Source organism: Antechinus flavipes, chromosome 1, assembly GCF_016432865.1.
Source record: "Antechinus flavipes isolate AdamAnt ecotype Samford, QLD, Australia chromosome 1, AdamAnt_v2, whole genome shotgun sequence".
NCBI lineage: Eukaryota > Metazoa > Chordata > Mammalia > Dasyuromorphia > Dasyuridae > Antechinus > Antechinus flavipes.
The window spans coordinates 554,950,992-554,964,595 of NC_067398.1; the positions used below are offsets into that span (position 1 = coordinate 554,950,992).

General features: G+C 34.2%; 1 protein-coding gene across 1 annotated transcript in view; it reads left to right on the plus strand.

Moving 5' to 3' along the window:
- The window catches only part of LOC127547251 (orofacial cleft 1 candidate gene 1 protein homolog), a 77,591-nt gene that overhangs the window by 20,425 nt on the left and 43,562 nt on the right, over positions 1 to 13,604 (plus strand). Inside the window, exons 2-4 of the mRNA XM_051974047.1 lie at positions 5,354 to 5,473; positions 8,900 to 8,972; positions 9,267 to 9,443. Coding sequence (XP_051830007.1) covers positions 5,354 to 5,473; positions 8,900 to 8,972; positions 9,267 to 9,443 — 370 coding nt within the window. The remainder of the gene's footprint in view (positions 1 to 5,353; positions 5,474 to 8,899; positions 8,973 to 9,266; positions 9,444 to 13,604) is intronic.

Below are 13,604 nucleotides of genomic sequence, written 5' to 3' on the forward strand. Positions count from 1 at the left end.
CTGTCATTTATTTAAAGCTAAAAGTCGCTATCCCATGCTACCAAGTTAGCTAGTGACATTTTACTAAAAGGAAAATATTTTATTTAAGATTATGTGAAAACTCTCTTAATTTGTTCTACCAAAATTTTTTTCACTCATTTTCCATGTTTCTTGAACGCATGAGTTTTATTTGTGGTGTAAATGATCAATTTGGATATATTATAGGAGCTACTTATATGAGGAAAATATATTATATCCCTTGCTTCCTTCTCCCTATCTCACCTCACTTCCTGGGTTCCTTCATAATGGAAGATAGGGAGTGATGAAGAAATGCCATTGGCTGTTTAGTTTTGTTCTTCTCTCCCTCTTACAGTTTGTCCTCCATTCTTGAAGAGGACCATGACATCAGGGAGATGATGCTATAATATGCAAGTGAATTGGATTTTGGTGAGGAACACCTGTGTGAGGTCACCTGCCCCACTTTCCCCTCCAGAGCCACCTGGATCCAGAGGCAAGATATAGATCAAGATGACTAGAGATGGCCTTGGATGAAATGGGAGACTTTGACTTTTTTAAACTAATCACTCCTTCAAGTGATTAAAGCTAGATAGCAATTGAGGCAAAGAATTTCCTTTTTCACCTAGTCCAAAAAACCCCCAAACAAACAAACAAAAACTAATTAATTAAATGAATGAGTCTGGGAGGGGAAGACTCAGGATCTCTGGCCAAAGCAGAAATGTTTGCTATTTACATTTAATCTGAGACAACAGGACCCAAACAATGACCAAATAGAGCTTGGTCAAGGACCTATTGGTGTACAATAAGAATCAGATTGGCTTTGGTTTAAGGAATGGTCCTTAAGAAAGAAATTTAGCCAATAAACCAATTAAAGGCTAGTTGTTTATTTTGGAGTCAAATTATATTTTCACCAAATACTCATTGAAATAAATGAAGTTTTGTATGAATAAGTGAGCAGATTTATCTTACATTAGAATTTCACAGATCTGCTAAGTTTGTACTCACTGAAATAAATGAAGACTTTTATGTGAATAAGTGACAAGATTTACTTTATATTAGACTTTCACAGATCTAACTAATATGTTTTGCATTACTTTCCATTGAAGGTGCTAATTTGGAATTATAAACATTGACATTTGTATGAAGTGCAGCTTAGTTACTGACAATTTTGTTTTGTTTTGTTTAAAAAACCACAGAATTCTTTGAAAATATATTCAATATCTAAAAGTTTTCTGAGCAACCCATTCATTTAAAAAGTGACAGTTTACTCTTGCAGTTGTATCAGATTGTGAATCTACAAGGTGAATTTATGGAGGAAATGATGTTGGCAAACTTTACATTTTTCTACCTGGTTTTGAGATCACTCTTCAGATATTGTGAAGTAGAGAGAAAATAAGTAGTTAGATTTCACCTCCTTCTAATAGTCTAGCATCTACTTATTTTAATGGAAATATATTTTGCTATACTTTCTATCAAAATCCCATACCTGTTTCCTTCCCTTTATGCTATTATTTTTAAAAAAAAAAGGTTTTTTTTTTTTTTTAGTGTTAAGTCCAAACAATAGAAAATTCAATAATTTTTATTTTTCCATTTTAGATTTTAGTTGGGATGATGTAAATCTACAAAAAGGTTTATTTTAGATATGATTGATGGATATAGATTGAAAGGGTGTTGTATACAATACACCCTGCATTAAGTATATAATTCCTTTGATTCTAAGCTTTCAAAATATTTTCAGTTTTTTTTTTTTTGCCAGAGAATTGGAAAAAAAAAACTTGAATTTTTGCAGCAATTTAAGGAGTATTTACGTTGTTGTTCATTGCTCTTTTCTTTTTCTTTTGGTTTCTACTTATTCTTAGCTCTTCTTACAACCTCTTTTCCTCTTTCTGCCCCCATTTACACATATACTTCTTGGTCTGTTTTTTCAAGTCATTGTAAACATATAAAATTTAGTCATAAAGTGATTGATCTCATGCATTTATTTATTGAATGGTAAATTCTAAATTGGTTTAATTTTTATACAAGTCAAAATAAAATTTATAGTTTGTTCAGATATTCTGTTTTGTGTGTTGAATGAGTAATGCTGTCTCAGGATATGTTCTTGTTTGATTCTTTTATGTGTGCACTTACCATTGATTTAATCAGAAGTTTTGTATTTGGCAGGACTCTAGAATTAAAACCTAATGGAAATCTTGCCACTTTATGAAGTCATGACTCTTAATATGAAGGTCTCTTATTTTTCTTCATGACAAATATATCATTGCCCACTCTTTATTATTACTTCAAGATGATTTGACAGGATCATTTTAGTGGATAAGAGAGAAGTAAGGTTGTCCATGCAGAGTCTAGCTATTCGGTAAAGAATACCCATTGTACCACATTTTGTATATGTGTGATAGATTTTGAGTTATTCAGGTACTAATGGGGGAAAGAAAAAGTGCCAATTCCTGTTTGTTTTACTGCCTGGTTTTCTCAGGACTGTCAAGGGGCTATGTGTGCAGCTGTCTGCAACCAGAAACCGCTTAGTACCTATTTTGTTTGGGACAATTTTAGTCACATTTACATGGCATTTTATTTTTCTTTCTTAGGTGGGCTTAATTTAAATCTACTTTAAAAATATAAAAGCAAGAAGTGAGGGACATAGATTGAAAGGGAAGATGAATATAGTAGTGACCATTTTTTTAAAAAGCAATCTTATAGGTTTTGTTTTTCATAATATTATTTATAAAAGGGCTCTTCAGAAGTGAGTAGAAATGTAACCTCTTTTGTAGTATTGACAAAACCACAGGATGATTAACGAGTATAGCAGACAATATAGTAGCAAAAAGAGGGTCTATAGAAGTTAAACAAAAGTGCCTTCAGAATTTTCAAGAATTCCCAGGATCCATAGTAGGACCTCATGGTGCCTGTCTACTGTTTCTATTTTTGATTAGATTTATAAACACAGCACCACATATTTTCATGTGGCTTATAGCCCAGGGGCAGAATGAGATTGACTGCACTGAAACTGTGAGGCTTGTGAGTTTCAGGCAAGGGATAGAGTGGAATAAGTAGTGTAATTGTTTTTGTGGAGTGACCGTGGGACCTCCTCAGTTCTGAATTACACATGGTTCAACCCTTTGACCTAACCAACCTCTGCGGGGCCTGGTGGAGCCCCTAAAGCTGTGCTGAAAGGTCCTATCACTGACATGTTGGAACATTATCTGTCATGCAAGATGTGTGCCAACAGCCATATTAAACTCTATTAATTACTAGTGAGACCACGGCCTCGACCACCTCAACTTCATTTAACCCATCACTGGTACTAGTGATTGTTTCAACAGGAAGTGCCAGGATGAGCAATTTAGGGGATTTACTTCACTGATCGCCCTTTGGGATTTGTTTTAATTTGCATTACTTTTTAGCTGCAGTACAAAAACCTGTGGTCCTGGCAAGTTGTTGAGAGTTTTGTGGTTGTTATTGCTGTATTCACTCCTTGTTTAACAGGAAAGAAAGATCTGGAAACATTTTAAGTCAGAAATGAGTTTTACTCAATTTTAGCTAGATCCTTTATCTTACTGGCACGGGGATTTAAAATTTCACCACTGATTATCAGTATATTTATCCTTTAAGGAAAAGAAAAGAAAAAGAGAGGAAGAGCACAGTGTCCTTCTATATAGTGAGCATCAGAACCATTGTGGTAGACAGGGAGAATTTATTCATCATTCATATGAAGGTGAATGGGATATGTTTGTTTTTTTTTGTTAATTAAATTCTGGAGGCTTTACTTAAGCCTTCCTTTAAATGTACTTCATTAATAATAATTTGTTTAATGGTCAGCTACCTATCTTTTTGGTTCACATTCAGTCTTTCCCCTCCATCCCAAAGTCTTGACTTTGTTATCTGAATTGTAAATAACATCAAACTCTTTTTGCCTTGCCCTGTGGGAAACTTTCCCCACAAGGAGAGACTCCCCATAACCAAAATTGCGCTTGGAGGGTTTGGAAATTATTCGAGGTATTTGCTTTCCTTTCTCATCTGTGGCATTTTCATAACTTATTTTAATTCACTTCTTGGCTACATTGCACCACTCACAGATCCTTGGATCAAGTCAATCATTTAAATTTCATGTAATTTAATTCTGTTCTTAGATTCATCATCTAAGGTCTATCTAAAACAAATGTAAAGTTATCTATTTATCGCTCTCAAGTCAGTTACAATGCCCCTCCCCCAACCTAAAAGATACTTTTTTCTTCTCCCCACCCCTTGCAAAAGCCAACTATAGCACAACTGTGCAACCCAATTGCATTCAACCCTACAAAGTGTCATTCTCATTAGCAGGAAGGGTTTGCTCTCCACATAATCTACCATGGAATGCTTAAAGCAGACAGGTGCAAATTACAAGCTGTTTCATTTTGGCTGTTATCCCTTAAATAGTCAGAGTAATAGACTAGGAGAACAGAAAAGGTTCCAACATCAGCTGCATAAATGAAACTCTTAACAGGGAGATACCAGCTGGTTAGGAGAATTAAATGTGGTGAATACCAAATAATACTTTTATGCCATTTGAAGAGGGGGAAAAAAAAAGAAACCGTTTCAGTGAGAGTTTATTTTCCATAGGAAATCTTGCCCATTTAAATCCATACGCTCCATTATTTTTGAAGCAAATGTTTTCCTTGCTGGAATGGATGAGGACAGAAGCCAGAATACCTGTCCTTGTTTACCCTCATTATGGTCCTCAGAGCATTTCAGGCACTATTAGTTTCCTTGGACCCAGACCAGACTGATAATATTTCCAACTACTTTATTTATTTATTTATTTTTTGGCCATATACAAGCCAAACCTCCGAAGGGGAAAACCTTACCACTGCAATCACCAACACAAAGACAAACACCCCACAAAGCAAAGAAATTATGAACGAGTCTGCCTGGCTAGTTTGCTGATGTTGGGAATAGTTGTTTCCATTAGGAACACCTAATCTAATTTCATGGAAGAGACATGCCATGCCAGGATGAGTATGAATCTGAGGTATGGCTTCCCTAAAAGGGACTTAAATTATGTCATTCCGAAGTTGCTCTTCTTTTTGACTTCCTGCTTGCGCGGGGACTGCTGTCTGGAAGCGGTAACTTTAATTTTAACTCTATAGCGGCTGATGAGCTCTATCTGTGTGATCTCTGGGAGCAGATAAGGGGAGGGAGACAGCTCAGAGCAGAGCTTGTTTACAGCTGGGCAGAGCAAAACAGCTAGACACAAATGAGGGCTGACGGTTTCATGAAGCACAATTGGTTGATCACAGATTCAATCTGACTGCCCTGAACTGAGCGATGATCCGTACAGTATGCAAAATTCACTTTCTTGCTGGTCTGTGCCCACCAGCCTTGCAGCAGCGCTCCCAGAACCCCTCAGCCTGGACTTCGAGTGGATCCAGAGATGAACTCGGCATTGTTGTACCCAATTCCTTCTGACAACAATCACATTCTTTTAAAAACTTCTTCGGTTTGGGTTGTCACTGGTTATAAATGAGGTTTGTGTGTGTGAGTGTGTGGGGTTTATGCTTGCTGTTTCTACCACAGATTTTATTTCTACGTGGAAGAGTCAGAATCAGGAAGGATTTGTTGCTTTTTAAATGGCAACGAACAAGACATAGCATTGAAAACCAAAAACTGTTAACGTTTTGGAAAGACTTGTTCTCCACTGTATTTGTATCAATAGTTATCATCTGTCTTCTTCTATGTACAAAATAATGTTCACATTAACAATAAAGCAATGCAAAAATGATATTTTTTTCTTTCAATATTTAAATTTCCAAAAAGGAGAGAAGGCACTAGCAGAAGCAGCATATCATTTGAAATAAGTCAGAGCAACATTTTATCAGCTTTGGCTTATTCATATTAAATTTGTTGAAGATTTTTGACTTTTTTATTATCATTGTTGAAGTTGCTTTACTTCCTTATCTTTTTCAATGGAGTCCAGGAAAAAAAAAAAAAAAACAAAAAAAAAACGAACAGCTCTAGGACAAAACACTATCTTGTCCTTATTCCTATATATTTAATTTCTATGAATTATAGTACAAGTGGATGAAATGACTTTTTTAGTGAATTAAAATATTAGTATATATAAATTGATCTTCCCATACAATCATTGAAAACATCCTCAGGACAACTCCAATAACAGAGAGGACAATATGAAATTTGCCCTTTTCCCCACATGATTTTAATTTCTTTGGTTGCTCTCTATATTTTGAAGGTTTCTCATTCCAAGTAGTTTGGAGATTGTTATTGTATCATGATTCTTATGTTTTTGATGGGCATCAGACTTGGAACAACATTACCTTGTCACATTTCCTTTATATTCAATATTGTATAGACTATTTGCACAAGCCGATAAAATAATTATTATTTTGTGATTGATAAAGAGAAATGATGATGGAAAGTGGGTGGGTATGGTTGACACTAGATCATAGATTTAAAAGAAGAAAACAGTGATCAAAAGCTTTTTCTATAATTCTAGTGTTCAGTTTAGATATCATAGATTCATGTGAACTTATTAAAGAACAATTACTTTGGACATAAATTTGCATAAATACATGAACTTAACTACTGGTTACTAATGAGGAAATGCATATGAAATGTGAGTGAGGATAATTTTGTTCCAGAGTTCTAAGTGAAAGCTTCATCAGGAAAAAGAAAACTAAAATAAGGAGCGGGATTTGATGCAATTTACACTGCTTAAAGGTGCCCATGTGTAAAAAGAGAGAAAAAGAGAGGAAATTGGCAAAAGAATAAAAGTGGGAAACAGCTCTCAATTTCTTTTGAAGTAAAAAGTGAGAGAACTTGTGTGAGGGGTACTTAGGTCACAAATAAAAATTACATCAATATCTTGTCATTCTTTAGAAGACTATCTCTGAAAACCATAAATTGCTTTCTTTGAAAGTATGTGGATTTATAAAAACATCTGGAAGATCCTTATTGTACTGGTAGACAAATGCTTAATTTCCCTTTACAAGGAAGTAAACTATTAATGTCTTGCATCAAATTATTGTTACATATATAAGAAGCTGAAAAATGAAATCGCCAAGCTATTCAACTGTATGAGGAAATAAAATATATCTCAGTTGAAAGTTGTGAGAACACAATAAAATCACCTACTATTTTGTAAGATGAGAGAACAGTTGATGAAGTTGTAAAATATTGCTTGAAAAAGTTCAGTGAATACAGCCTGATTTTTTTTTTAATCTTAAAAATTGAGGGAATTGGTAAATTGATATGCTGGCATTTTTCCAATTATAGCTTATAGCGTATATATACTAGCCTAGGATATATAAATCTATGGCATGATCCAATATTTTGGAATATGCTGCAAATTGTTGAAGAATCACTCAAATTTCATAAAACCTTTTAGACATGACATATTGCAACATCAAAATACTTTCTTAACTCACTATATATTTCAAAATTAAATGTTAGAATTGTTAAATTCATAAAACTTTAACGCATAATTTCTAAATATTGAACTTTTCCCCCCAAGTGTTAATATATTCATTCTCTTTTGAAAAAAAATCTCTGAAATGTATCTGCATTTCTCTTGATTTTGGACAATATTAGGATACTTTTTTAAAGAATGAAAAAATAATTTAAAAAATTCTTTTCATTGTATTTAATCAGAAATATGTCATTTGTAATACTTTAATGGTATTAATTTTTAAAATTGTACACAGAATGTTACTTGTTCTTTCTATAATACTGTTAATAAAAAAGTTCTAAGAAAAATGGACTCCTAATTCATCTAACTACATACATAATAGATTCATTAGTTCAGTCTTAAGTATATCCTATAGAAATAAATGTAATTGAAAGAATGATATATATTTTTGTAAAGAGTTGGTAAATAATTGAGAACTTTTGAATGCAAAATGAATTATTAGAAGTTTTGGTAGTTCTATTAAAAGATCTGATTTACATGTCAATTTTTTTTTCTATGTATGTCAAAGTGTAGGTCAAATAATTTTTTCCAGGAATTTTAAATTCTCTTTCAGACCTTCATCAAATAAAAGATATAAGCTAAACCAGATCCATCTTTTGCATATTGGTGACTGCTTTATAGGAGCCTAATTGTGTGCCTTTTTTTTTTTAAATCACTCTAGCGCCTTGTGTTATCATAAGAATTATTACTCATAGTGACTTAGAGAGTTTCTACTGCAGATTTGCAAGTTTGACAGTTACCCAGTATCCCATTTGGAATGTGTAAGAGTATGAGAAATCTAATAATATTTCTTGCTATTCATTTTCATTTGACCATTTTTTATGCATTTTAATATTAATGGATTTTCTAGCAATGTAATGAATTCTGGGTTTTGGTGACAAGTAATATCTGATATGGCATCAATGAACTCATTGTAGTTTCCATTATAAAATGATACTCCTATTCTATACATAATTTTGTTCTTTCCTTAAACTTATGGTTACATATGAAAAACATGGTCATTGCTTTTGACTAACTTGGTGATGGTAATACTGAAGATTATGGAAAAGAGCCTTAAATATGGAATTATAACATGTTTCTAACTTTTGCATGTCTAGGTCATCCCAAAGAAAGAGAATAGTAGCCTAGCTCTACTCTCAACTCAAAATTCAAGTTTTTCAATGTTCTTCATTTGTTAAGGATTCTTTGCAGTAATTAAAAATGATTTTAAAAACCCACAAATATTTTACTGTGACCTTCCTTTGGCATTTATATTAACTTTTCTTATCCCATTTTATTTAATTCTTCCACTGCTGTTGTTCAATTAGTGGTTGACCTCTTTAGGAGAGCTACAAATTAAATGACATTTCAATGCCATCCCATATTTAAAATACTGTGTTAGTTGTGGATCATAAATGATGATCTTCATTCTTTAGCTAATTTATTCATTTAACAATTTCCCTCCAGAAGTTCCAGCAGAAGGCTCTGAAGCAAACTAAGCAGAAGAAATCCAAGTCAGCTGAATTTCTGATGGGTGAGCCTTGCTTGATGAGTTATTGCTCATAATTTGTGTAAGGATTAATTAACTAATTACAGACAAATGGCTGTGGGCGAAATTTTGCTCTTGCTTGTCAGGGTGCAATTTGTAATTATTTTAATCATTTATTCTTTTTTTTAAGAGTTAATTTTAACCTAATTCTGTTTTGGCGACATTTGAGGACGATACACTTGAGTCTTTGAGCAAAGGAATTACTAGAAGGAATTTTCTGCTTGTCATTGGAATATACTTTGGTAAAATGTGCTCTTCTGACCTCCTTGTTTTCTCCAGCAAAAGAAGATGGAGCAGCCACAGAAGGCATTGAAAACCCAGCTTTTAACATCAGCAGTACAGATCTTTCAGCATATCAGACTTCAGAGGAGAAAGTTATTAAACATGACAAGCCAGATAGCACCCTTGCAGCTCACCCACAGAAACTCCGGCTGCGGGCCTGTGCTGAACCAAGAGGTGTGATTTCAATCTTGATTATGCTCACCCTGAGTGACAGTTGCTGTGTTTCTGATCTAACCTGGGCATTCCACAGTTAGCATCACACATTCCAGCTCAGCTTGCCTGCACATGCTTCTAGGAGGATGTAAGGGATGTTGACACACATTATGCCCCAACTTTTAAAAATCTGCAGTTCCCTTAACAATTGTCCAGGTGGTGGTCTTCCTAGTGCAAGTAATTGGAGAAAGTCTTTGCCTCATTAAAAACCCTCATGTGTTCAAAATTTTGATTATTCTGAGAGGGTATGGTTACATTCTCTTGTAACACATTTTAGTGTGGAAGGGATGGAATGGGATTAAATATTGGCATTTAAAGGCCACCAGTCCGACCATCCATTTAAGACATGGTGGCTCCATACCTTTGTCAAATCTCTGGTAGCCTGCTGCTTTAATAAGAGAAGGCCTGTAGAGCAGGGATTCTTAATATCTTTGTGAGTCATGGACTTATTTGAAAATCTGAAGAGGCCTCTTTTCAGCACGGTGTTTTTGTTTTTTCTCTTTTGAAATGGAAAGGAACGTTAACTTTCATTAAGAAGTTAGTGAAAACATAGATGTAATTTTGTTTCCCCTTTCAAGTTCACAGATGTCCCTGGCTCCTAGATTAAGAAACCTTGTTTTAGAAGGATGGAGTATGATACTTTTATACAAAAACCTTGGAATCTAGCATCAATTGAGCAAAATACTAGCAGTTTAAATAGAAGGGACTATCTGTTTATATTTCCAGCAAAAAAGTGGGCTAATTAGTATTTTTAAAAAATGGGGTCAATGAGTTTATAATTTCATAGATACAGAGCAGAAAGCAATCTAAAAGGCCATCTAATCTCATCAATTCATTTTATATATAAGGAACTGAATCTCAGCCTAAGTGATCTGTTCAAGATCACCTAGCTAGTAGTTGGCAAAGGTGGGATTTGAATTCAGATTGCCTGACTTCAAATTCAGCCAGTCTATGAACTATACTATTTTCTTTGGAGAAGGGTAAAATGTACCTTAAGTATATTTAGAGAAAAATCCCTGTGATGGCTCCTAAAACTTTTCAGGGTATTGAGATATTGTCAACCCTTTAGTTTATATCGGAACTTTTCATGTTTTTACAATTTGCCTCATGTCAGATTCGATTTCAACTTCAGGTATGAGTTATTCCAAAGTTCCAAGAAGAAAAGAGGTTTCTTTTCTTTTCTTTTTCTTTTTTTAAAATTTATCACTTTGGTTATCTTTGGTTATTGTTATTTCAGTTGTCTATCTGTCCTCCTTCAGCACCCAAAGTCACTACAGCAAGCACAGAACAAACAGCTTTTTGGGATAGAATTGTCTTTGAAGTAATGAGGCATGAACTGGTACAGATGTGCTCACTGCTCTTCCCAGTAACCTGGCCTCATTATTACTTCCACCTGTTCCTGATCTTGTTAAGCTACTGAATAGCAGGGTATTGCATGCATGTGTGTTCACAGGCATGTCTGCGCACAGGCGCGTGTGCACAGGAGTGTGTGCATCCACTCGTGCGAGTGTGTATGCATGCAGTTTTGATGTCTGTACCCTCATAGGATCTTTTTAGTAATATTAAATTTCAAAAATCTACATGATCTTACAGAGTCCAGTGAAAGGATCCTGAGTACAGTCATCACTTGTTCTGAGAAGAACTTCAGAGTTGTTGATGATTCAAGATAGTAATAGGGGTGATGTGTGTGTGTGTGTTTTTGTGTACACGTAGTTTATTTATATATATATATGTATATATATATATACACACATATATTATATATGTATATAGTTGACTATGCTGGCACAGCTCATAACAGGAAAGATGAACCCAGTGGTTTCTCTCTTTGGAAGTGAAAAAACAGGACTGGACCAGGGAGCCAAGGTCAACCATTTGTCAAGTCATAAGAAAGCTTTAGCAAGAGTGATGACTGAACAGGGAAGTATCAGGGAGGAGAACAGTTACTTTAGTGGAAGACTTCCTGGGATTGAAGGGTATTGTCCTGCATATTATAGGAATTCTCTATGATGAATCATCTTTATTGCTTTTCAATCTCCTGTTGTGCATGTAAGAAAAATGTAAAAGCTTCTAAAGTTAACTACTGCTTAAGTCAGTTCTAGGCCAGCTTACAAACCAAAAGCAAATGAAAGGTTTAGAATTAGAACATTATTTATTCAGGACAGAAATGTGAAGTAAAATGATAGAGAAAAAGAGCTGCCTATGTTCTCAGGAAATAAAGTTTCATTTTCCTCAAAATACTTATTAACTGATAGAAAAAATCTTAGAAAGTGTTTCTGTAAGTAAAACAGAGTTTGAGTTGTCAGTGAAGGCAGTTTCAAGGGTTTTTGCTTAGATCACCAACTCATTATTTCACATTAACCAGAATGTCTACTCTTCCTGTTTCAATTGCCTCAGCAGCAATCCATATCTGCTTTAAAAAAAAAAAAGGTAAAATCTCTGTAGTTAATGCTTCCCTATTCCTAGATAATGCTATTCTAGAACCTTTTCCCTTTGTAGTCACCTTCCTCTTTCCCACAAGTCTCTGTTTCTCTCTAGCCAATATTTAATATATAGGCACATAGACACACAGAAAATAGAATCCTTTGTTCTCCACAGATGAATGATTGGACTCTGGGATGAGGCATGGTAGGCTTTTCTTTATCAGACATGTCTATTATATTTTTTCACAATAAAAACAAAAAAAAATTACAAATTACACATCTTACATGTACTAGTTCCCCATTGCCTCTGGGATAAAATACAGAATTACTTCATTTGGCATTTATACCTCTTTACAGTTTGGCATGACTTTTTTCCAGAATGAAACATTCTTTCTATTCCTTTCCTCTCCTCTCCTCAACCCAATGCTCTCTGTATTTTAATTGGTCTACTTGGTTGCTGTTTACCCTACACAATGTTCTAACTCCTGCTTCTGTTTCTTTACAAAATTTTCCCTACCTCCCATCTTGATTTCTATCCTGTGCTTGGAATTTTCTATCTAAAAACTTTATAGATTGCCTAATTTCCTTCAAAATATAGTTGAAAAGCCATCTTTTCTTCTTGTGAAGTTTCATTGAATTCATGAAGCATTTATTATTCTCTGCCCCCATTTTTGATTTCTCTACATTTGAAATTTTTGTAACACTTGTAAAAAAGCTAAAACCAAAAATTTTACATAAGCATATACTTACAAATATCTTGAGGCCTTTCCTGATCAAATTGTTAATGATCTTCAAACCAAAATGACTTTGTATATAATCTTTATATATTTTATATTGTCTATGTCCATGTTATTATTATTTTTTTTTCAGGAGAATATAAAGACTCTGTGTCAAGGTATAATTTTGTTTTAGTCTTTTATGTCTAGTGCCTGGAAAATAGTATCAATCAAGAATCAACAAGCATTTCTTAAGTTTAGTATGTTTCATATACCATGATAAGCACTGGAGATATAAAAAAAAAAAATTGAAATACTATCTGTCCTCAGGAAGCTTACATCCTAATGGGAGTACATATGAAAAAAAAAATCAGATGTTAAACAAACAAACACATGAGATAGCTTTGGGAAGGAAGAGACTAGCTGTTAGTTGTGGGTGGGAGTATCAGAAATAAGTTTTAAAATAAAACAAAGATCTAAGAAGTAGAAGTGGGAAAGAAATGCACCTGAGGGATAAGGATAATGCATGGAGACAGGAGGTAAAACATCCTGTTTTGAGGAACAACAAGTAGCCAGTACAATTGCACCACTCTTTGTATTGAGGGGAGTAATATACAAGAGAATTGGAAAGGTAGGAGTGGGACCAGTTTATGGATATCCATTAATGCCAAACAGAAGAATTTATATTTGATCTTTGAAATAGAAGAGGGTCATTGGTATTTGTTGAAAGAAAGGAGTGACATGCTTGTACTTTGTGAAAATCACTTTTGCCATTGTGTTTTAGAGGGGGGGGGAAAGACTTAAGGTAGGAAGACCAATTGGGAAACTATTTAAATAAGTTTGTAGTAATAAGGGCCAATATTGGATTATAGTGCTGTGAGCAGTAAGAGAGGATAAAAGAAGTTGCGAGAGATGTTGAGGGAAAAAAATTCAGGATTTTATAAGTGATTGGGTCTGGGTAAGTGAGAATGAGGAGTTAAGAC